This window comes from Acanthochromis polyacanthus, chromosome 15 (genome assembly GCF_021347895.1).
Source record: "Acanthochromis polyacanthus isolate Apoly-LR-REF ecotype Palm Island chromosome 15, KAUST_Apoly_ChrSc, whole genome shotgun sequence".
In the NCBI taxonomy this organism is placed as follows: domain Eukaryota; kingdom Metazoa; phylum Chordata; class Actinopteri; family Pomacentridae; genus Acanthochromis; species Acanthochromis polyacanthus.
The window spans coordinates 4389978-4413884 of record NC_067127.1 but is presented as its reverse complement, the minus strand read 5'-3'; the positions used below and the strand labels follow the sequence as shown (position 1 = coordinate 4413884).

Genomic DNA, 23907 nt, shown 5'->3' with positions numbered 1-23907 from the left:
TAGACCCACCCTGGCAGAGAATTAAATTCGTTGCCGTGGGTTGTCTAGCACGGCTAGGCTAAGAAGAACTAAGACTATGCTGGAAAACAGTTGGAAGGATCCAAGAAAGGTTTCTGGTTTCTTTGTATCTTGGGTGTCATAAGAAGCGCATCAACAGTGTTGTGTAATTATGTATTTATCAGGTGCCGCCCCAAAATTATTTATAGAACCGTAAATAACAACGAACCACCAATAACTGACTGTAATCTATGCATTTCCTTGTTATTTCTGACCATTTGAGGAACAAAAATGTCCATTATGCTTTACCTTTCATTCCTAAAACTGACAGTAAATGAAATCACAAAGAACAGAACTGGTTAAATGTTTTTGGTTCTTCTTAGTTTTTATCATTTAGGAGAGGGGATTTTCCTGTGCTGCCTTTTAAAACCAAAAGAAATCCTTTATGCAAGAAAAATCCTGCTCTTTAATGACAGTATGTGTAAAAGTTGTTTGTATTTGACATTGGTTTGAGTGACAGCAGCTATGAGTATTAACCTTGAAGTTGCTGAACACAGAGTACTCATACATGTGTACACAAGTAATGCTGACGGTATACATACTGTAGGTTTGTAGGTAAAACGCCACTCAGAAGTTCACGAGGTTCATGGAGCTCTAAATAGAATAAAGGTCATAGAACAGAGGCTAAAAATACCAGCTGTAGGACCTCTGTATCAACTGTGGAAGGCCGAATAATTGAAGGTCACACCGATGGAATCTTTACAGTGTTTTTCCCACAGAGAGGTTTGAGCCAGCATCAAAATGCTAAGAATTTTTAACCAGTTTTGTGTATTGGTGTTTTATTTACTCCACCATGACTTTCATTTTAGTTTATCAAATAGCCAGAAATAAAACTAAACTGCATAGATTTTATACCTTTACTGCCTGTGAACCGATCATGCTCAGTGTCATATCTCTACTCACATCACAGGACCATTCTAAACAACAAAAACGTGCTTTTCTGAAATACTTCTTCAATTTAAGGTCATAGAAACATTTTCTTACTAGTTCTATCTGTAATATTAGTTCTACCTCATCACCTCGTCTTCTACTCTGACTTAAGAGACGCACTGAAAGTACAAGAAGTCTCTTTCAGCACAAAAATATCCAAGCTAGACTTCACTCGTTTTTTGCTGAAGGGAACAAAAATACTGCAGACCGCAGACACCTTTCACCCACTGAACAGGAGATAAGCGAGCTTACACAGCGGAGATAAAGATGTTTCAAGCACGCTGTTCAACAAAGATAGTACATCGCTTTTACTCAGGTGATAGCTCGTGTGCACTCCAGAATTTCCCTGCAGTCATCGTATCCGCCTCGTGTAGATATTTATTGGATGATGCTATCAGACACATGCAGAGGGATGTACTGTAATGTCACCCAGATGTTATATAAATACTGAAATATGGTAACTTTCTGCCTGTTGAAATTTTATAAAACATTAGCACTTTAATCAGAAAACTGAAAACTAAGACAAGACTAGTTACATTTTTGATTAAGCAAGAACTCAGATGTTCTCTCCAATTTTAGTCCCCACGTTTTCAAATCAAACGCTTCAAAGAACCTTTTTATTTTCACAGGAATATGTCTGGTATTTGAATGTTGCCTTAAATTTAGAAGCGCCCAGAAAACCTTGTTTAACTGTATTTTCCCTCCCTGTGGACAGGTGTTTGTTGTTTGGTGTAACTCACAGAGCGCGACGGCGTTCAGCATGCCGGTGTAGGGCGAAGCAGCAACGCTCTGATAGATGATGCCAATGCGATCCTGCACTGCACCCTTGGTGACGTCGTTGTCCAAACGCATGACGAAGAAGGCCACGAACAGACCGTAGATCAGGTTCTGGGACAGACGCATCAGGACGCCCATCCTGTCTCTGGACAGGTTTCTTGCTGTTCGCCTGCACACAAAACACATGTAAACACAGAGAGAAGCGGAATGAATGATTGCTCTTATTGTAAGGCAAACCTTAGCTGCATACTATTCTGCAAAAATCACCACTATGTGTGAAAGACATCAGCTAAGATATTAATAAATCAATGCATTGAATATCTTTTTCTGGTATTTTAGTGTACATACTGTATTTTCACAGGACACGTTTTTCTAAACAATACACTGTTAAAAAAATACTGAGCTTTTATCAACCTTCAAAGAGACTTTATTAAGTTCTGAATCTAATCATTTCTGTGGTGTGTTCAAATACATACAAGGACCAAAGACTGTCTGCACTGACCTGATCAGAACTTCCAGTTTAGCAGCACCACTGGGTGACTCTTTGCTCTTGAAGGGGATGACCGGCTTGTCTGATCGCTGCAGGCTCTGCTCCGTTTTTCCCAGCATGCTCTGGTAGATGCCCGAACTCTGGTAGGATAAAGTAATCTCGTGCATGCGGTTGAACGTTGCCGCCTCCCTCTCGCTGTTGCGCGTGTCCACCGAGGTGAAGTCAACTGTCAACATCATAGTACGTTAAATGTTTTCATGTTCACGCTACACAGACAAGCTTGTAGATCCTCTCCCATTAATAATATACAGAGCGTAACTAGTGTATGTGGCTATAATGTCGACACAGTACCATAGATATCAAAGGGGTTGCAGTACTCTGGACACTCATATCCACACTGACTGAAGAAGTTCACCATCTCCTCTGGCTGTCCACAGAATACGAGCTCCCCACGACTCATGATGGCGATCCTGCTGAACACCTTAGAGGCAGACACACACATCAACTTTTCAGTGTCAAAGGACTGGTTAATAACACCTCTCACTGACCAGTCTGTACTCTGTAATTGTTTCTGCTGTCCATAATGACTACGAAGATGTTGTTAGCCAGTATGATTCTATGTATAAAAGATGGAACTAACATGCACAGTGCTTGTGCACAGAGCAAAATGACCTCTAAGGTTCAGCTGAAGTTGATGTGAAGCTTCAGCAGCTGGAGACTTTGAATTGCTCTTTGAGTTTACACATGCTGCAACTCATTATTTTCACTGTCATTCATCACTTCATTTGTTCTATAAAACGTCAAAAAATTGTGATAAATGTAGATCAGTGCTTCCTAAAGCCCAAGATGATGCCTTCAGATGCCTTATTTTCTACACAAACCAAAGAAATTCAGTTAATTGTTGTAGATTAGCAAAGAAAAAGAAAATTTCCCCCCAAAAATCACTCAGATGTATTCATCTGTTCGTCAAAATAGTTGGCAGTGAATGTAATGGTCGATTAGCTTTCACATCTGGGACTCGATAAAAGTGAATCTGTACTTAAAAGTAGGTTTCAGTCTTTTCTCTTTTCTGCAGTTCGTCTTGAAACTCACCCTGAAGAGCTCGGACCGCGGTTGGTGGATGGTTACTATGACGATGCGGTTCCTCCTCGCCAGCTCTGCCAGCAGCACCACGATCTGATTGGCCGTCATGCTGTCCAGGCCGGTGGTCGGCTCGTCCAATAGGATCACCCCTGCAACAACACCAGCCCGATGGCGTCATTGCAGGTTTGTCACACAGTGAAACATTGAGAACAAGTGAAAGGCAGGACAATAACTTTTTTCCTCCAAGTTGGAAACTTTTAAATGTACTTTTTATTAAGTGGCACATGCAGGACTCTCTGCGGGGCCAACTTAACTTGTGAAGATAAGTGTGTTCTCTTTTTTTTTTTTAGTTAATTACTCTAATTAGGACAATTAAAAGATTGCCTCTTTGCATTATGAAAGCAGAGTGGAATTAGCAGATGCTTTAATTGTGAGATTAATTCATTTCCTGGTTGATTGGAGAGGCAGCGAATGGGAACTCCTCATTACTCCGTGTGTGACTCTGTGTGAGTGTGTGTTCGTGGCCATTTTAATCCTGAATGAGGACTGAGACCCTCCATCCTCCCTGGAGGACTGCAGGCCTGATAAACTACACCTACACACTGAGGTGGGTCTCTGCTCATTCCCTCCGTGCTGTGATAACCCAGTCCTTTATTACTCTTCTCCATCTCTCCCTCCGTCCCTCTCTCTGTCCTCTCCCTATTCCCCTCTTACTTAGATCCTTTTGTTTTCTTCCAGTGTGGACTTTAAAACCCTTTCGGGGAAGAGATAGGTCATTTGGTGAACTTTATTCTGTTCCCAGGATGGCAAAGTCATCTTTTTGGTCCTGTTTCTTTTACAGTTCATGTTGGAAATATCATGTGTTCATGTGCAGTTTCTAGGTCGGCTGAACAAAAAATTAAAGGACAGTTTCAGAATTCTCAAAGTCTGTCTTAAAATGAATATCATGTCGCCTGTTTTTCCTGCTGTACTCAGTTTAAACTGTCCATGTTGGTAATTGCCAGATCCCTTTTTTAATGTGCTTCCACTGTCATTAAGTATACGTGTCCCAAAGTTTATCTGACTTTGTGTTACACAAAGTATAAAGTTCCGTTTTTGTATTTCTGTATTTCATCTAGCACAAGTCAACAGTGAGACAGCCGCTGTGTTTTCATAACAAAAATCCACTCTAGTTTTTAAGTATCCAATAAGATATAAAAGTGAAGGGAAAAAACAAAGTTCAAAGAAATTTAACAAAAGAGTTTTTGCTTTCACTTGAGGTGGTTTTTGACTTTTAAGACAGAGTGTTAATGCACTTGATGGGAAATGGAAACTCCTTTTCTTAATGAGCTCTGACATAGCAAACATCTAACTCAATGACTGGTTTCCACTTCTTTCATTTTCTTTGCATACATACATCCATCCGTCCATCCATTTATGTCATTTAGGACAAATACACTCCTGGAACAAACAGAGAATGTAGTACTAAAAGGAGTAACCATAGGGGAGACCAACTTGATTTGATTAAGGTAAACTGCTGTAGCATTCTGTGAGCCTCAGCTAAACTTCCATCCATTCTCTATACACCGCTTTATCCTCACGAGGGTTGCGGGGGGTGCTGGAGTCTATCCCAGCTGACTCGGGTGAAGGCAGGGGACACCCTGGACAGGTCACCAGTCTGTCACAGGGCTACATATACAGACACACAATCACACTCACATTCACACCTACAGACAATTTAGAGTAACCAATTAACCTCAGCACGTTTTTGGACTGTGGGAGGAAGCCGGAGTGCCCGGAGAAAACCCACGCACGCACAGGGAGAACATGCAAACTCCATGCAGAAAGATCCCAGGCCCAGGCCGGGATTTGAACCGGGAGTCTTCTTGCTACAAGGCGAAAGTGCCAACCACTATGGCACTGTGCAGCCCTCAGCTAAACTTTGGTGTGCATTTTTACAAAGGAGAACTTCAGGTTTTGCCCCACATCACTTTATTTAGAAACACATTAGGAGAGAATCTCTTAAAGATGTCAGTGTCAACAGGAGGAATGATTTCAAGCAAAAACTGTTTCAGTGCTCTTACAGGTCCCTCACTGTTGTTTAAAGACAGAGTTAATAAGTTGTGAACCTGTCGTTTAAGGACGCTTTCCTGAAACTGTCACAGTCCATTTTGCATAATCCTTGTCCCCTATGTCTCAAAGCTTAAAAAAAATCCCCTCTAATGCCTATTTTTATCTCTCATACATCTAGTCTGACTTAAGAATTCATGAGATAATGACTTTTACCTTGATTCACCTCATCATCATGATTTAAATTTGCAGAAGTAGCATAGATTGGAAGTCTGATGTTCTTAATACACAGACAAACTGTTGTACTTCTCCCCAGTTACTCACTCGGGTCCTGAAGTAACTGACTGGCGATGGAGACCCTCCTCCTCTCACCCCCGGAGATCCCTGGGAAAACTCGACCTCCAATTACACTGTGAGCCACGTGACTCAGACTCAGTTCGGCCATCACCGCCGACACCTAAACAGGAGTCAGAGGTCAGGTGATCTGCCAGTTAGCCCATTGATTTGCAATATATTTTGTAATTCTAAGGTAGTGAACTTGATAGGTAGAAAAAGCATTTTCTGCTTGTTACTGCTTTCTGACTGTCTCTGACTGAAGGACAGGGCCAGGAGGTTTACTCTTGCTTTAGATCACAGCTAAAAGGAAATAGGCTAAGATTTTTCAGTTTAAAAATCACAGACAAAGGCTAAAAATGACTATTTTGACTGCTTTTATGAAAGCTGTCTTGACATTTGGACATTATAGGAGAATTTTTACAAAATATGTGAGGTTAGACCATTAAAAGGGAGATTTTAAGTTTTTTTGTTTGTTTGTTTCTAGACCATGAGTGAGTTTAGCTGCTGTAAGAAAGCACCAAATGCTGATGTCCAGCTTAACTTTCAACTAATGTTTAAATCTCTTTTGCGTATTTTCACTTATCTTTACACGATTCTCTTTGAAGCAAATGTGACTCAATCATATTTGACTTGTTAACCAAATAGCAGAATTGCTTTTAAAGTGTCTTAATGAAGAAAAATCTTAAACGGCATCTTATAAATTGACATTATTGATTCACAGAATGATAGAAACTGCTGAAAATCTTCAAGTGAATCTGTGTTTTTGACATGGAAATGATGTTTTTCACTCCTGATATGTGTTTCTATCATATAATAAGCCTTATGGACATGTTAACAAGGTAGAAAACAAACTAGATGCTTAGCCCAGGGGGACTGAAATGGACTGACATTCTAGTAGTTACAAGTTCTGTTTTGTTCTCTTTTCTTGTGCATTCTTTTGTTCTGGGAAAAATGCCAAGTTTAAACAAAAGAAAACTAAGAGCGAAACGACCAGAAGAAACCGTCAAAGTCACCTTTTTCTTGATGGCTTCGACCGAGTGTTTCCGCAGGGCCAGCTGGGCTATGTAGGTCAGAGTCTCCTCCACTGTCAGATAGCTCAGCAAGTTATCACTCTGGAAAGGAAGGAGAGAAAGAGAAAACTTGGCTTTAAAAAAAGAGAAGAAACTGCACGAAACAAGAGCTGAGGTGACTGTAACAGACATCTACTGTTTGAAAATACAAAATATTATAAAACTGGTTTTGTGCTCCATCCCAGTTTACTTAGCTGCCTCTGGATTTAAACAGAGGAGTGTTAATGCAATGCTAAGCACACTTTTTCTGGTAAAATGACTGTTATTTCTGCCATGAAGCATGCATGAACACCTCTGTTTTCGTCTTGTTTATTCATCAGTTTTTAAACTGCTGTATGTCTTGAGACCTGCAGGAAATTTGCTCACAGGAGACAAAAAGCTATAGATTTTTAGGGTATTTTTTCTACATAGGAGCAAAACACACACAAAAACAGACAAATGGACTTCTCTTTTAGTTTTTTTATGAGGCTTCTTCAGTTCAGAACTGAAGCGGAAGTCCAGTAGTCCAATAGGTTTTGTTAGAACAATTTTTGGTGTTGACTGCAAATTACATTTTTCACAATTTAATTGATGTCTAATAATGTTTTGAGTAATTAGTTTTGGATGTTTTGTAATTAATCACATGATGGACAGAGGCGGCACAGTGTTACACCTCATGTTTGGTATCGGTCACGAATGTTTTATTTGCTGATTGAAAGGCGTTAGAACCAACAAGGGAAGAAGCAGAGCCGTGTTCGCATCTCACAGTGGAAAAGAAATCTAAACTACAGGCCATGACGGTCATCTTCAGTTCAGAGCTGACTGTATAGCCTAAAAGAGAAGCTTTTTAACTGAAGCTCCTATGATCACCATGACCTGGATCACTGAGAATCTGCTCGGATAGATTTTTCTACACCATGTTAGGAGCTGCACATTGAGTGCACATCTGCATAGGACACTTTTATGTTCATGTATTCGTGTGCAAACCATCTGTAATACTGTATACCTTTACCCAAGACATGAGCGCACACACACAAACACACACACTTTACTTGAACCAGCTGAACCTGCTGCCTGCCTCAATTAACACGTGGCGCCTCCCAATCCCACTTCTCCTTATTCTCTCATCTGAATGACTTTAATATCAGGAGCTCATATCACCTCCTCATCTGCAGCTTAGCAGGGGAAGTTAATGACGAGGCTTAGAGAGCAGAAGGGGGTGCTATCAGCGAGAAGAGAGAGATGATTTGAAAGGAAACAAGGCCGGTTTTAAACCAGTGTTTTTAATTCAGGCTTTGGATACACTTGAGCACCTCTCATTGAGAGATTAAGTGTATGAGGAGGCTATCAGGGGTCTTAAGTTAATTTCATACGGAGGCCAGGGCAGCCTTTCTGGAGTTTTTGCAAAATGGTGTGTTCATCGAGTTTGTGGTGGTTAGTATGAGTACAGACGTCTTCAATATCTATAAACTGTCTGACTGTGGAGGCCAGAGTTTAACCTGTGGTTGGTTTGTGATGAGAAATCAAAGAGAAATATGCACATAATTAGATGCTAACTACTTTTAAAACTACTCTTCAATCTCTTTATTCATTTGTTTAACACAGCAGCTTTAATCATCGTTGTAGATGATGATGAAGCCTGAGAGCAGGTGAGCAATTACATGCAGCAAATTGGTGTCTTACAAACAAATTATTCAGTGACAAAAAAAATTTAAAAAAAATGTGGTTTTTTTGTTTTGGGGTGTGCTGAAGGCCCAGTTGGAAACATTTACAAAACATATGATCCCAAATAATGATGATGTCTGTTTATGTTGCATTTTACTGTTTTGTTTCTGTGTAGGGCTGCAAAATAAATCAATTTTCAGTCAAAATCTCCATTTGAAACAAGCAATAAGCAATCTCAAAGGCTACAGTTTAGAATATATGAGGTGTGGCTGTTAAATAAGGACACTAAATTTAATTGTGTATAATTAAAGCCAATTGACACATTCAGGCTTGCTAATTGATCAGTGGATGCTACGTGGTTCAAGTCTTCTTATTCAGTAGCCACACCTCGTACATTTTGCAATGCTTCTCACCCAGTTTAAACTGTTAGATATAAATTTACTCCTTGTGTGACTGTGACTCTTTTCATGGTGTCCCATCAGGAATTTTAAATCTATTCCAGAGCCAAGATTAAATTGAGGTTTGACTTTAAAACACTATGTCACAAATCAAATTGCAATTTCTGTCAGAAAAGTCATAATTTGACATTTCTCTGTGTTACCTGCAGTACGTAGGAGAAGCAGTCCTGATACTCCTCTCTCTTCAGCTTCCTGCCATTAACGTAGACATCACCCAGCAGTGTGCCGCCGTTTCCAATCCTCCCTGAGATGGCGTCCAACAGTGTGGTCTTCCCAGAGCCTTTACAACACAAAGTGTACACAAACACACACACCTTTGCTGCAGCCACCTTTTGCGTTCTTGATTTAGCAGTTTCAAAGACATTCTAAAGCTATTTCCATTTTAATAAACTCTTGCACTTTAACAGCTTTTTAATGCATCCTCATAAGACTGTCATTGGTTTTTGTGCTTTGCTCTTTGGACTAAGCTGAACACACCTGAGTTGCCCAGGATGCCCATAATCTGTCCGCTGTCTACGTGGAAGGAGACATCGTTGAGGATCTGACGGGTCCATCGCTTCTTGTAGCAGGGTAAATCCCACCATGGACCAACGCGCTCACTGCAACACACCACCAAGAGCAACATTTTTAATATTCCCAGAACAGAATCAATCCCGACTGTGAAACTGATTATCCTTTTGTATGTATTAGCAGTCAACTACATGTAGCATGTTCTGTTCATACTGTAGATAAAGAGTTAGTTTTCTGCAGCACACATTCATTTCTGCCATGTCTTTAAACCACATGAAATTAATTAGATTTAAACCTGCATGTATGAGTGCATAATTATGTAACATTGTGTCTAAGCTCGTCTAGTTCAGATGTTTGTTCAGTTCCTCTTGAACGATGTCCAGCTCCAGCATTTACCTGACTGTGTAGGAGATCTTACTGACACTGAGACAACAGGACGGCTCTGATCGCTCGTCTGCTCCGTCCTTGTATACGTCCCTCTTCACCTCCGACACGTTCCTGTAGGACTCCTTAAATTTGGTCCCGTTCTCCTGCTCCACCGCCTGCATTGAATATATTCTGTTCATGGCTGCAGCCAGGCTTCTGCTCCAAACGGCGACTCTACCAAGTCCGTTTCACATCAGTTTGTTAATTTTCTTTAATCCCAGACTGTGTTTCTCTGCGCCTGTTCCCTGTATAGAGCAGCAGTGTGAGATCAGTGGGTTCTCAGCTACCATAAACACACGGGGAGTACTGCGTTATCTCAGAGAACTTTGATCTGTTCTTGTATAATGACAAAAAACACCCACACCCTGTAGATGGACAGGCTGCCAGTCCCACTTTAGTCCTCATTTTGTGCACTGGATCCAGAAAAGCTGTGACTGACAGATCAATGAACACGAAGAACTGACATGACATGAACTTGGGTGCTTTGAGAGAGACGACTTGTGAACTCGACAGGAGGAGATCTTCAGCTGGACTGGAGTTAAACTACGCACCGGGAGGGGAAAAACGGTGAACGGGAATAACAGCGAGGCAAAAACAGCAATAACCTGTTTAGAGAAAAAGTGAGGATCCTGACAGAAGAGACAAAAAGGGGGAGCTGACCTCTGAACCCTTCAAGCATCAACCAGAGACTTGCATCATCATGGACACAGAGACAAGCTTTAGCCATACAAACGGCTATGCACAGGTCAGTCAGGACAAAAACTTTATATTTAAATCACTTCCCCTGCTAGTATACAGATGTATTTTGATTAAAACATAAATAACTACTGATTTTATGTATTGAACTTGGTGTGTCTGAACTCTGCTACCTACAAGAGATTGTCAAAAGACTTACATATGCAAAGTCAGTTACTATTGCTGGAAATCTTTATTTTGTTGTTTAAAATGTCAATTTGAAGGAAAAACATATTTCATTTTACGTTCAGTTTGTAAGACAAACACATACACTGCCATTCAAAAGTTTGGGGTCACAGAAATGTCCTTATTTTTTGGAAGAGAAGCAGTTTTTTTCAATGCAGATAACATTAAATGAATGATAAATCCAGTGTAGACATTGTTAATGTGGTAAATGACTATTCTAGCTGCAAATGTTTAATGGAATATCTCCATAGGGGTACAGAGGAACATTTCCAGCAACCATCACTCCTGTGTTCTAATGCTACATTGTGTTAGCTAATGCTGTTGAAAGGCTCATTGATGATCAGAAAACCCTTCTGCAATTATGTTAGCACATGGATAAAAGTAAGAGTTTTCATGGAATTCTAGAATAAATTCTAGAATCTGATTAATATTGCTCTGGTAAGTAACAAATGTTTCATATTTGGCATATTTAAGAATGTTTAAATTGAATATTCACATTTTTATCAGACCACATATTGTAGAGTGTATGTCTATTTGTGTTTTGCAGACTAAATATACAGGCTTGGGATCACAGTTTTCTAGTTTATATTCATGTTTTCTCACTTTCTCCATTAATGCAGTTACTGTATGTCCAATACAAGTATGTGTTATTTATTTGTCTAAATTGTTTGACCCCTGAAACTGACTTTAGCAAAACAGCAAAACAAGAAAAAAAATTCTCCACAGGTCCACTGGTTTATCTAAAAAAAAAAAAAAGGATCAGCCTCTGTGATTATTTTGCATCAAGTTTAATGGCGATGGAGACATATTATTTCCACAGCCTGTATTCTCCTATTTCAAAACAAATGAAAACAAATCTCAAAGTTTTTGTGGAGATTTTCTAGAAAGCAGTGCACTCCAAACAAAATGAGCAGAAGCAGCTGAAAGCTGGTTCATATATCTACAGTGTAAAATATAATCAAATGTCCAACAGAGGGCTGATCCCAGTAGCAGTTTCTGGGCTCCAGATGTTGCCCCGATTAATGACGAATATGCGAATATTCGGTTCGGTTCCTACGGGGGTGGAGTGAGGGAGTGGAGGTGGGGACGGACGGACGACGAGCCTAATATGAGGATCGGTTCATATCGTAACATCCAATGGGGGGTACGTCGGACGAATTGGCGAAATGAATACCGATACCGCGACATCGTCCGACGGGAAAAGGAGGGAAATCAAAATATTCGGATCTCAAAATAAATATTCAGATACCACAGTCACGTTTTTCATTTCTATTTGTTCCAGAGTTACATAATGGTGAGGTGTTGTTTTTAAACGGACTACGCACCAATACAAGGTCTTTGGTCCCTTTGCACATGCAGACACATAAGCAGAAGCCTGCCAGTACAAAGTCAGGCAAAGATACACGTGCTTTCACATTTAGCAAATTTGTCATGAACATTGCAAAGCTTTTTTTTCCATAAGCTTATATAATGCAGGTAAATGCAGCACATGTTTACCAGCTTTTGGTGCTTCTGTTGTTGTTTATTGACATTTAAACAATTTTTTCCTTGCTTATTGCCATCCAATATAGAGTCTTCAGTTCTTAAAATAATGACTTTTTGCACTAACTTGTCCCTCAGCAGATTCCATGTGATAGGATTTATTAAATTTTAATGCACTGCTAGCCTAACATTGAAATTGATATCATATATGTATTACAATATTAATATTAATTACTATTTCTTATGTAATTAATGCAGGAGTGGTGATTGACCTTTAAAGGGAGAGACTAACCACAGGTTTGAATATACAGCGCCCTCCATAATTATTGGCACCCCTGGTTAAGATGTGTTGAAAGCCCTAAAATAAATTCGATTTGTATTACAGAAGCATACTGTCGCACTGAAAATTGTAGAAAAATGTATTCTAGAAGAAGATTAGGCGCTGTTTTTTTGGCAAAAGGGGGTTGTACGAAGTCTTAACATCAGGGTTGCCAATAATTGTGGCACACATGATTTGATTTAAAAGAATGTGTGATTTTTTTCCCCACTGACTAAATGCACTTGAATTAAAGGTTGGATTTTCCTCTTTTTTCATTGTGGTCCTATATTATTTAGAAAAAAAAACTGAATTTATTAGAAGCTAAAGAGCACATCTTAACCAGGGGTGCCAATAATTATGGATCCTAAATAAGGTAATAGCAAGATGCACTGAAATTGCTGTTTAAGGTGGTAAACCATAACAGTTCTCCCTATGGGATACCATCAGTGCCTGCATCCCATCACTGCTAACAAAGGTGAAGAAATGACAAGTAGAGCACGGGAAGTCTTAGGAGGGTTCTTTCCACAGAGTGCGACTCTTGGAGAATGGATGGATCGTGTGCTAAGAGATATGAACATATCTGTGCACCAACCATAGAGAGAACTGTCTAAACCATGGTTCACCCTCACCTCCTAGCCATTCACATTTCATCATTTGAATTAAATGTGTATGTCCTATAGCCAATCACATTGCACCATGTAGAATAAAATGTTATGTTCACGTTCAGAATTCATCCGTTTCTGGGAGGTTGTTCTAAACAGAAGAGGTCCTTGTACAAGATTTTTTGAGACACTGATGTTAGAAAATAAACAGCTAAATTTGAGAGAAGTAGTTTGTCTTCTGTCTCAAATAACAACCTGGTCTCACGAGGATTCGTGAAACTGTCACGTAAATTTTTGTTTCGGTTTCGTGCGCACCAACACGATTTCGTCATGTTTTTCGTGCCGCTCACAACGAAATGTTTTTCGTGTTGCTCACAACGAAACCCGCTGTGGTAATCACATCTGAAAGTGGTTTATACCGGCGGATTCATGACAATCTAAGCTGTCCATCGGCGTTTGTGTAATCGCGTTTGCACCCTTTGGACATTCTTTAAATTCCTATGCAAATTGGTAAGTGTACCACCGGGTTATGGTTAGGGATGATGTAATGCCAAATATAGCGTTGAATTCGCAACGGTTTCACATTAAAAATATACCCATTCGTTTGAAATACGTTCTGAGTGGCACGAAAAGTCCGCCGTTTAAAATACATTGGTGTGCATTTCGTTGTGAGCGGCACGAAAAACATGGCGAAATCGTGTTGGTGCGCACGAAACCGAAACAAAAATTTATGTGACAGTTTCACGAATCCTCGTGAGATCGGGCTGCAAATAACGAACACATGGTCTCACATGTAAATCTGGATTCTGTTTCATGATGTGAGTTTTGTCTGGATTGTCACAGGTCTTCACCTTCATAGCAGTTTATTGCAACTATTGCAGTTTGTCCTTTAATTCTGAAACGAATACAAAGATGAAAATCAAATGTGTGTACATATATATAACCTACTGACCCATATAGTTCTCTTTAACAGCATCCGGACACAGAGTTGTTCTCAAATGAAGAAGACAGCAGTCTCTACTTCACCTACAGCGGAGGCTACGTTGAGCTGGAGGTCAACAACCTGCACTATGAGGTAACTATCGGACAGTGGAACGGATCGCCCTTATCTTTAGCTTGTAATTGTTTTAGTGTCTCCAGAAATCTGTGCGCTCAATGTGTAAATATGTGTTGCCAGGTGGACACGGCAGCTCAGATACCCTGGTATGAGAGGTTATCAGAGTTCAAGTTGCCTTGGGAGGTAAAAGGAAACAAGCAGACGGCCATCAGCAACCTTAGCCTCCGAGTGCACAGTGGACAGATGTTGGCAGTCATCGGCAGCTCAGGTGACATTTAAGCACTGTTATTTCTAATTAAGTTGATAAATGTAATGCCTCCTTGAATGGTGTCATTTCCTCCATCTGCCTGTAGTAACGGATCTTAACTTGAACCTTAGTAACTGCAACAGACATTTTTCACAGCTCGAAAAGCAGATGTGTAACTGATAGTGGTAAAAACAACTGCATTTCATTTAGATTGACCAGTGTCAGGAAACTGTGTAGTTTGACTCACGGAACTGGGCTTTATCAACAACATTTGCCTCAAATGAGTTTTTCCTGCTACATTTGCATGCACACTGATATTCTACTTTTATTCCAAATATGACAATATTCTCAATTTATTAGGGTTGATGTAAACATGTTCCAAATGTAGCATATTTGGACGAGCACAAATTATTTTATTTTGATTATGGAAACTTTCTTTTTAACAGGTATAAACACATTCAGAATATGCATCTCAGTTGTTGTTTTTGCTGCAGTTTTGTAACAGTTACGTCTGTGCGTTGTACACAAGCCAACTAGTCAACAATTTGCAAGGTTAGAGCAGAGGTGAATGACCAGAAGTAAAGCCCACATTATTGGTTATAAGCAGAAACTCACCTACTTTTAAACATTTTGAAAGACTCGCATCAAGGAGTTTTAGATGTGCCGAAATATGCCAATGTCTACCTTTTCCAAGAAGATTGTTAAAAGAAGGAATAAAGGGAGGCTTAGTCTGCTACTGGTTGACAGTTTTGGAAAAATCAAGGTATATACGACTGCATGCAAATAAGAATATTAATGAGATTTTCATTTTTATTAGCCATAGACAAATCTCAGTTGGAACAGCAGCTTTTTAGAATAAGCAAAAAAGGAAAAAAATTATGCGTGTCAACATTGTAAACATATGCAATAAAAACAGTCTACGGATTACATAAAACAGATTACAGACCAGTAACAATGAAGTGAGAAGCTTATTTCCTCCATTTAGACCTAAATATGCAGTCTTCTTCTCCCAGGTTGTGGTAAAACGTCTTTGCTGGACATCATAACTTGTCGAGATGAAGGCGGCACGATGAAGTCTGGTCAGATTCTGATTAACGGGAAGCCCAACACGCCACAGCTGGTGAAGAAAAGCATCGCTCACGTCCGCCAAGACGACCGTCTTCTTCCTCATCTCACCGTCCGTGAGACTCTCAGCTTTGTAGCCAAACTGAGGCTTCCCACTCACTTCACACAGGCTCAGAGGGACCAGAGGGTAAGATTAAGATTGATCAATTATTAGGACTCAAATTCTTTCCAGAAGCATGTCAGTATTATAACCCGAAGTTCAAACAAAACAAATGCTCTCCTTCTTTTTTGGAAAGGAAAATTGTTGTTTTTTCTATTTTGAAATGCGGACACTGACCACATACTTAAAATATATGTGTGCAAAAGGTGTCCCACAAGGCTCAATTCTGGGGCTTGCTGTGTTCACTCTATTGATATTTTCTCCATATCACATTGTAATATACATCTCTATGCTGAAGACACCATATTGTTGTGCAGTTCAGATCATATACAATCTGCTGTAAGAGTCTTTTAGATCAACTTTGCTCAGTTGTAAGTGGCACCAATAAGTTTCTTTTCTTGTCATCTCTACTCTGAATGATGCAAATTTTGAAACAGTTTAAGAGTACAAATATCTGGGAATTCGCCTCATGAGTCCAAACTGGTGAATAATTTGTGTCAAAAACTGCTTTTTTTGACAAGAATAAACCATGTTTCTCAGTGATTTGTAGAAAGACACTTGTTGAGGCGACCTTTCTGTCAGTACTGTGTCATGATGACATTTTATACTTTTTTTTTTTGCACTTTAAAATCTAGTTTTGCCCACTGTGCTCTTGCAAGAAGAACTAGTCTCACTTTTAGGACTTTTCCTGATTTAAATGTAATCTTTCTTTACTTTCAGCTGTTCTTGTTTGAGTCGTTTTTTTTATTTAAATGCTCCAGTTAATGTCTTAATGTTTTATTATTTTTCTAACTTTGATTTTTCATATTTTCATTGTCATTATCAAAGCGCCTATTTCATGCATTTTCTTACTCATTTGCATTTTAAAGAAGACCTCCTTACCTCAGTGTACTCTGAGTTTAAACAAGGGATAAATAAAAGTGCATGAATGTATGTATCATATTCTTCTTACAGTGGAACATAAAATACTGTACATTAAATGATGACCAGCTGTCAGTGATATCACACATGACAAACCGTCTGTGTTGCAGGTGGATGATGTTATTGCCGAGCTGCGGCTGCGACAGTGTGCTCACACCAGGGTGGGAAACGACTATGTGAGGGGAGTTTCTGGAGGCGAGAGGAGGAGAGTCAGTATAGCGGTCCAGCTTCTCTGGAACCCTGGTGAGAGGAATGAACAGAACACGCATCCTTTTAGAAGACCCGCCTTTTGAGTTTTTCGTCTTCATTGTGTTATAGATTTAGTGAATGTAAAAGGCCTGGAAACGACTTTTACAGCAAAGGGAGCTTTTCTCTCCCACAGAAAACAGTGCTTCGTGCCTGCCTGAAATACCTTATTGGAAGTTCAGCTTTTCTTCTGTTACTGTTACTTTGATGTGTAATGGTTTGCTAGCTTGTCATGCCTTCAAACATTAGATAGGCAGGAGCTAGATGTAAGTGTTTCAGACAGAGGGTGAGGAAAAGCAGAGCAGATTTTTAATGTCCAATTTGTCTGTTTTTACATGTAAACATCTCATGAACTGACTTAAGTGTATTTTAGCATCTTAGTCGTGTTTATCAGGCAGATTCTCCTTCGGGAAAAGATGTTCAGCTGCATGATTTTTTCCCAGCTTCATTTCGTACAGAGCTTTTTACCTGCTGTTTTCTGTGTGTTTAGGTTTTACATGATGACAGCCTGTCATTTAACCCCTTAGTCCCTACAGCCCCCGCCGGCGGGGGCTGTAGGGACTAAGAGTAGGTGCCTCACAAACAGGGCTCAGGGACTAAGGGGTTAAACACCAGATCTTCGTTTTAGATATGAAATTTTACATGATTTATAATTTTTTTGTCCCTAGAAGCATCTGTAAACTATAGTAAAGCATTAGCATACAGCATGCTAAACTATATTAAGTGTTTTTTGTCTATGAATATGATATGAACAAAAAAAACCACACACAAACACAATACAATTGATTTTGAACTGATTTCTAGCTCCTCAATATTCACAATCACACAGCTTCTACATTCTGTTTTTCAGCCTGCCATATTTTTGTGATACATTATAGTGGTGTAGCATACAGTACAGTTAGATATAAAAGGGTTTATCAGGGTATTATCCACCATTAATCTCACTTTCTATTGAGTGCTCCAGTAAAACTTTTGAAATTCAGAAGCATCAGATTTCACAGCTCTGACTGAATCTGTTCCGATTCAAACCTGTCTGTCTGGATCGTTTCTGCATCACCACAGACTCCTATGCATCCTCAAAAAAATATAAACACGCTGGTGTATTTTTGAAATCTGATGTTGAAGTGGTCTCTTCACCTTTCAGGTATTTTGATCCTGGATGAGCCCACTTCAGGTTTGGACAGCTTCACTGCCCACAACCTGGTCATCACTCTGTCCCGCCTCGCCCGGGGAAACCGCCTGGTCCTGCTGTCGGTCCACCAGCCTCGATCGGACATCTTCCAGCTCTTCGACCTCGTCGTCCTGCTCTCTTCCGGTTCACCTGTTTACTGTGGTGCGGCTCGTGAAATGGTGCCTTACTTCACCGCCCTGGGATACCCCTGCCCGCGATACTGCAACCCCTCTGACTTCTATGGTTAGTCTAGATATCAAAACCTTAATCTAAGATAAAGAAAGGTACTCTAGTGCTCTAATGCTTTAAAATAGAATGCTTTTTGCACTTTCTAGAACCATGCGGTGTGTCAGACGTCTTCATTGTTCTGAACCTGTCCATTTTCTTCTCTTGTTGCTGTGTGTGTCCAGTCGATCTGATCAGTATAGATCGCCGCAGTCCAGAACGAGAGGCTGAGTGTTTGGAGAAGGCCCGAGTTCTGTCTGAGCGTTTCATGGAGAAAGTCCGTGATACTGACGACCACATGTGGAACCCAGCCGGAACCAGCGCAGCGCTAACACAGGCTGACAGGTAGCCGTGTGCTTGTGTATTCGTCTGTTACCCTCTGCATTTCTAAAGCTGAAACCATCAGTTGAAGGAAAATGAATCCAGCATTCTGATATTTTGATGCACAATCTGTGGCTACAGCTTCTCAAATGTGAGGATTTGTTGCTTTTCTTTGTCCTGTATGTCAGCAAGCTCCACATATTTTGGACTGTTGCTTGCACAGAATTAACAAGCTGAATATGTTTGCTACACCTCTGGATAATTACATAAAAAGAACGTTTTTCCTCCTAAAAAAAATAGTTGGCAGATAAAAGAATAATGAAAATGAATTCTTCTCTCATTACATTAATTTTGTCTCTCTTTCATGATTTTGTTTCATACTTATCATGAAGGACGTTTCACTATGAAAATATTTCCAAAACATTGTTCTTCAGTATCCAGAATGGCTGTTTATGGAAAATTGTAGGTCTGTTGGTGAGAAAGAGCTAATGCTGTATGAGCATGGTTGTATGGTTTGACATGTAATTATTCCTTCTAATAAATCAACTTCTTAGCATTTAAGTTTTGGATGTAGACTAAAGCATGCGTTACTTTCTTTGCATCATCTACTGCAGCCCTCAGCCACCAAGCCCAGTAAAAGGAGAGAAGGTTATCACTATTTCCAAGGAAAAAAACAGACTGCCTGGTGGATTACACCAGTTTACCATCCTCATCAAGTAAGAACACACACCTAAATGGTATTATGGAACTCAGAAGGCTGCACATGAACTCTAAACGTCTCTTTTCTTCTGCCTCAGGCGTCACATGTATAATGACTTCAGGGACCTGGTCACCTTATTGGTCCACGGCTTCGAGGCCCTCCTCATGTCACTGTTGGTCGGTTTTCTCTACTACGGGGCAGGAGAGAAGCGTCTGACCGTTCAGGACACGGTGGCGCTCCTCTACATGATCGGAGCTCTCACCCCGTTCGCTGTGGTGCTGGACGTCATAGCTAAATGTGAGTAAAGACGTTCAGGAGGACGAGAGTCAAAGTCAAACTGAAAGCCGGCCAGCTAAGTTAGTAATTAGGCTAATGCATATTTACATTGTGACCTCAGTGACTTCACCTGCAGCTGGAGCCAGTAATCAGTTACAGCATCTACGTGTAAAGGAATAAACTGTCGCTTTGTTCACAATGATTTATTCATTTCAGTGATGTTAGAAAGTTGCCACTGAAAATCTTTATTTCCAAGAGAAAAATATCAGTATTGAGAAAAACCATGAAACACATTTCATCACAATGTTTATCATATCAGATGCCAACATTTTTAGTACATTTTAGTATTGACAATATTTACACAAAGCACATAAAGCAACGATAGCAGCAGCTGTCTTACTCCCTGTAACATCACATTGCTCTTTATTTGAAATGAAGAACACACAAATGAAACAGTAATTTGTAATATTTAAAAGTTACATATGTTATAAATACTAACAATCTGGGTTGAAACTAAGAAAACACTTTCAAAACCTCTTCTGGATCGTCACAGTTCCTGAGCAGGTCCATTTGTTGGGTTAGAGTTCAAAGAAAAACATCAACACGAAGTTAGATTGTGAAAAACAGAAGCGACGTGAACAGTAGATCAGGCTGTACAGCATTAAACATCAGGAAAGAACAATATTTAAAACAAGTTTTAGGCTGAAATGTTGGCCTAAAATTCTTGATCCAATTCACCGCAAACGTTTTCATATTGATCTGTGGTGTTCTGAAGTGACACTGTAAATGTTTGCCATGATCTTTCCTCTGCCTTAAAAGATCAACTATATTCTTCTTTCTGGTTTGAATATGGATGGCTGAATTAGTCACAAGGGAGCTGGTGTGCTCGAGATAAAGAGAGCGGCAGGGACTTCACAGATTTAGGCAGGAGAGGATTGTTTTCATGTAAAAAAGGTAACTCCTAAATGTGTAACTTGGACACAGAGATGAATTTTAGGAGTTCAGTCAATGAGAGGGACTTTGAAATTCTCATTTTGTGAATGGGTGACATAAGCGCAGCTCTTAATGGAGACTATCAAATTCTAACCATCAAATAAACTTAGGTCAGGCCAGCCTTTTTGTATTTTTTATCAGTACATTTATTGCTCCATATCTTACCTTTTAAAGATTTTATCCGCATCCCAATTACTGTAATCATCTCTCTATCCAAACACTGATGATAAAACTGCAATAAATCCAGCCTTATAAAAATGCCACACTAAGTCAACAGAAAGCTGTTAGTACTGCTGGATGAGCTTTTTTTCAATCATCATCAACACTTTGTATATCTGCCTGTTCTTACACAGTCAATGAAGTAACTGAGACCAAAACTGCACCTCAGTGTCTGCACTCGTGTTCAGTTTTTCCAAACCAGAGTTTTTAGTTTCACTGTTTTTACTGTTAGAATTACGAAGCATGTCAACACATACGGGATATCTGTTTTGCACAAGGTATTATATTACAAATTTCACTTCATACTGTGACCAGACAAACCAAAACCACAGACGACAACAAGCAAAAGCAAAATCTTCTGTTTAACAGTGCCGTTTAAAAAAAAAAGAGAGAGAGAGCTTCAGAAAATCACTCCAAGTTTTGGCCGATGCATCTTAGAAGTGCCTTGAATGAATGAATGAAGAAAAGGGTAACCAGAGGATCCAGTCAGAGGATGGATGGTTCAGAACGGTGTGGCAAAGTTATCAGGTTTGTAGGAGACAGTCACAGAGTTCTTGGACCTTGAGTTTTACAATGTTTGGTCGCAACATTTGCAGAGATAGCAAAATGGAGTCTGGCCAGCAGCCAATAAAAAAGTCAGGATCAAGTTAGGTCACGATCAGAAGATAGCAAAAGTTCTGAAATTGAGTCCAAGTTAGTTTATGATTCAGAATTAAATACTGTAACACTGGCTGGTCAAAGATAATAGAAAACTCTGAAACTTTATTTCACAATCAGCCAGAAAGCAAAGTCTATTAAATTATCTGATGGAAATCTTTCCCTGTTATTTCTGACTATTTATTAACCAAAAATATTTATTGTGCTAGTAAAACCTCAATCAGCACAGCCGGTTAAAACATTAGAATTCAATTTTATTCTCAGTTTTTATCATTTTGGTGCTCTGGTTTTCCTTTCAGGGTGTCAAAATTCCTCTATGTAGGAAAACCCCTGAATAAGAAGCTTTAGATATAAATGGAAACAGGAAAAGATAGAGTTTTAGGCAGAGATACAGAGGTTCTACTGAGTGTTATCAGACTGGTTTCATGTTCTCTGCAGGTCACACTGAGAGAGCCATGCTTTACCACGAACTAGAGGACGGCATGTACTCCGTCACCTCCTACTTCTTCGCTAAGGTAAGCCTCAGTGATTCACCTGCACGTCCAGTAGGGGTCAGTCTTGCTCCATGTTGGAGTCACTGTAATGTACCTCTCTGATGTTTTACAGTACTGTACTTTGAAATATATTTTACTACATGTGCCTGCATACAAACATTCGACACAATGTCTGTATTTCTGTCAGTTGTGTGTATTTATTTCTTGGTTTCTCCACCCTCAGGTCTTGGGGGAGCTACCAGAACACTGTGTGTTCACTTTGGTCTATGGTCTGCCCATCTATTGGCTGGCGGGGCTCAACGAGGCTCCGGACCGCTTTCTCCTGAACTTCTTGCTGGTGTGGCTGATGGTTTACTGCAGCCGAGCCATGGCCCTGTTTGTAGCTGCTTCCCTGCCCACCCTGCAGACCTCCGCCTTCATGGGCAACGCTGTGTTCACCGTCTTCTATCTGACCGGAGGTTTTGTCATCAACCTGGAGAACATGTGGCTTGGTAAGGAGGCAGATTTAGTTCAAATCTGTGTTTGAAGCCTGAGGACTATGTGTGATCATGACAGGTAAAAGATGCCCGTCGGTGTGTGATGTTTGTGTTTGTTTTTGACTCCTCAGTGGCCTCGTGGCTTTCTCACGTCTCCTTCATGCGTTGGGGTTTCGAGGGGATGCTGCAGGTGCAGTTCAGAGGCAACAAGTACGCTGTCTCCATCGGAAACTTGACATTCAACATCGACGGCATTTTTGTGAGTTAAAAAAACAACAAAAAGTACGATTTAGCTGGAGTACAAATACATAAACAATAAAAGAGATGTTTGGTAGTAATTTTGACAACTTTTGGGTGTTAAACTTTGATTTACTTACAATTAAGGGCCTTTTTAAACTTTTAACTGTTAATTCTGCCTTTTTATCTACAGATATAACATGTTGTCGGTAAAATATTTAAGATCTGAAGTCAGCTAACTAGCACTGTGATGGACAAAGCAACACATTGAGCATCTGTGCCATTCTGTGACCCTTGCAGGTGGTTGAGTCCATGAACATGAACCAGTACCCTCTGTACTCGTGCTACCTGGTCCTGCTGGCAGTCTGTCTGAGCTTCATGGTGCTTTACTTTCTGTCCCTGAAATTCATCAAGCAGAAGTCGAGTCAGGACTGGTGAAGAAAACCGGACCGGCTTTGACAGTCAGAACCACACACGTCGTGTGAGACGGGCATCACTGTCCAAAGTGTTTCTGCAGAAGTGGAAGGAAGTAATTTTGTTTTTAGTTCGACTGGTTCGAGCTTCAGATTGTCGATTTTAATGTTCTTATTTTGATGTTTTACTGTGGAAAAGGTGCTTAATTCAGAGAAATGCATTTTAGAATATTTACGTTTTGTTTTAATTTCAACATGAGAAACTTTTGCACTCTTTTAAATTGCAGAAATGTGTTAAATAACCACGTTCTCAGTAGGGTGCCAGAATTATTGAGAAGATTCCTGTCACTGACTTGTCCAAGCAATCTCAGCATAAACCAGCCTTCAGACTTTGAACTATAGGAATAATTAGAATTCAGGTGAGAAAATCAGCTTTTTTCACCTCATGTTACAGTGCTGCTGTCTGCTGCTGGATGGCAGCAGAGCACTGCCCCTACGTCCACATGAAAACCATGCAGGGTTTTCTCTCCCTCTCCTCTGTCATGGCAAATGATTAGAGCGCTACTTTGGCAGATATCCATCTGCAGCTCTTGCTTGTTCCATTTTCAATCTACTTTTTTCTCCCAGAGCTTTATCTTTTTTGTATATGTAAGGTTATTAAGCTTACTGTAACAATTGTGTGTGCCAGTATAGAGAGCAGTGAGAAAAAAAAAGCCTAGTAGACATTTAGTAAGTCACACTCAGGGAAAAAGACCTTGTGCTGCTTGTGTCCTCATAGATTGATACTTATGTAAGCTGCATGTTTTTGCACTGGTGTAAAAGCCTGTTAATTGTTTTACTAACATCTTTTACCGACAATAAAGTATTAAATCGAA

At 40.0% G+C, this 23907-nt stretch overlaps 2 protein-coding genes across 3 annotated transcripts in view; one reads left to right on the top strand and one right to left on the bottom strand.

Annotated features, from left to right (window-relative positions):
- The window catches only part of abcg5 (ATP-binding cassette, sub-family G (WHITE), member 5), a 14261-nt gene extending 4284 nt beyond the window's left edge, over positions 1-9977 (bottom strand). The window contains exons 1-9 of the mRNA XM_022198832.2: positions 9801-9977; positions 9372-9493; positions 9038-9174; positions 6736-6834; positions 5711-5843; positions 3347-3486; positions 2606-2735; positions 2267-2480; positions 1728-1933 (exon numbers count right to left, since the gene is read on the bottom strand). Of these exons, the coding sequence (XP_022054524.1) occupies positions 1728-1933; positions 2267-2480; positions 2606-2735; positions 3347-3486; positions 5711-5843; positions 6736-6834; positions 9038-9174; positions 9372-9493; positions 9801-9970 (1351 nt within the window). The 5' untranslated portion in view covers positions 9971-9977. The remainder of the gene's footprint in view (positions 1-1727; positions 1934-2266; positions 2481-2605; positions 2736-3346; positions 3487-5710; positions 5844-6735; positions 6835-9037; positions 9175-9371; positions 9494-9800) is intronic.
- abcg8 (ATP-binding cassette, sub-family G (WHITE), member 8) lies at positions 9068-23907 on the top strand. Of its 2 annotated transcripts, XM_051959510.1 has the most exons (15): positions 9068-9190; positions 9362-9464; positions 9813-10575; positions 14128-14229; positions 14332-14479; positions 15472-15710; positions 16715-16847; positions 17995-18264; positions 18432-18591; positions 19182-19283; positions 19365-19564; positions 21851-21927; positions 22130-22397; positions 22514-22641; positions 22920-23907. In XM_051959510.1, exons 3-15 carry the CDS (start codon positions 10531-10533, stop codon positions 23055-23057), a joined length of 2010 nt encoding a protein of 669 aa, XP_051815470.1. In that variant the 5' UTR covers positions 9068-9190; positions 9362-9464; positions 9813-10530; the 3' UTR covers positions 23058-23907. The 2 variants fall into 2 exon arrangements, with proteins under 2 accessions (XP_051815470.1, XP_022054522.2); XM_022198830.2 differs by having other exon boundaries at positions 9166-9464; positions 9788-10575.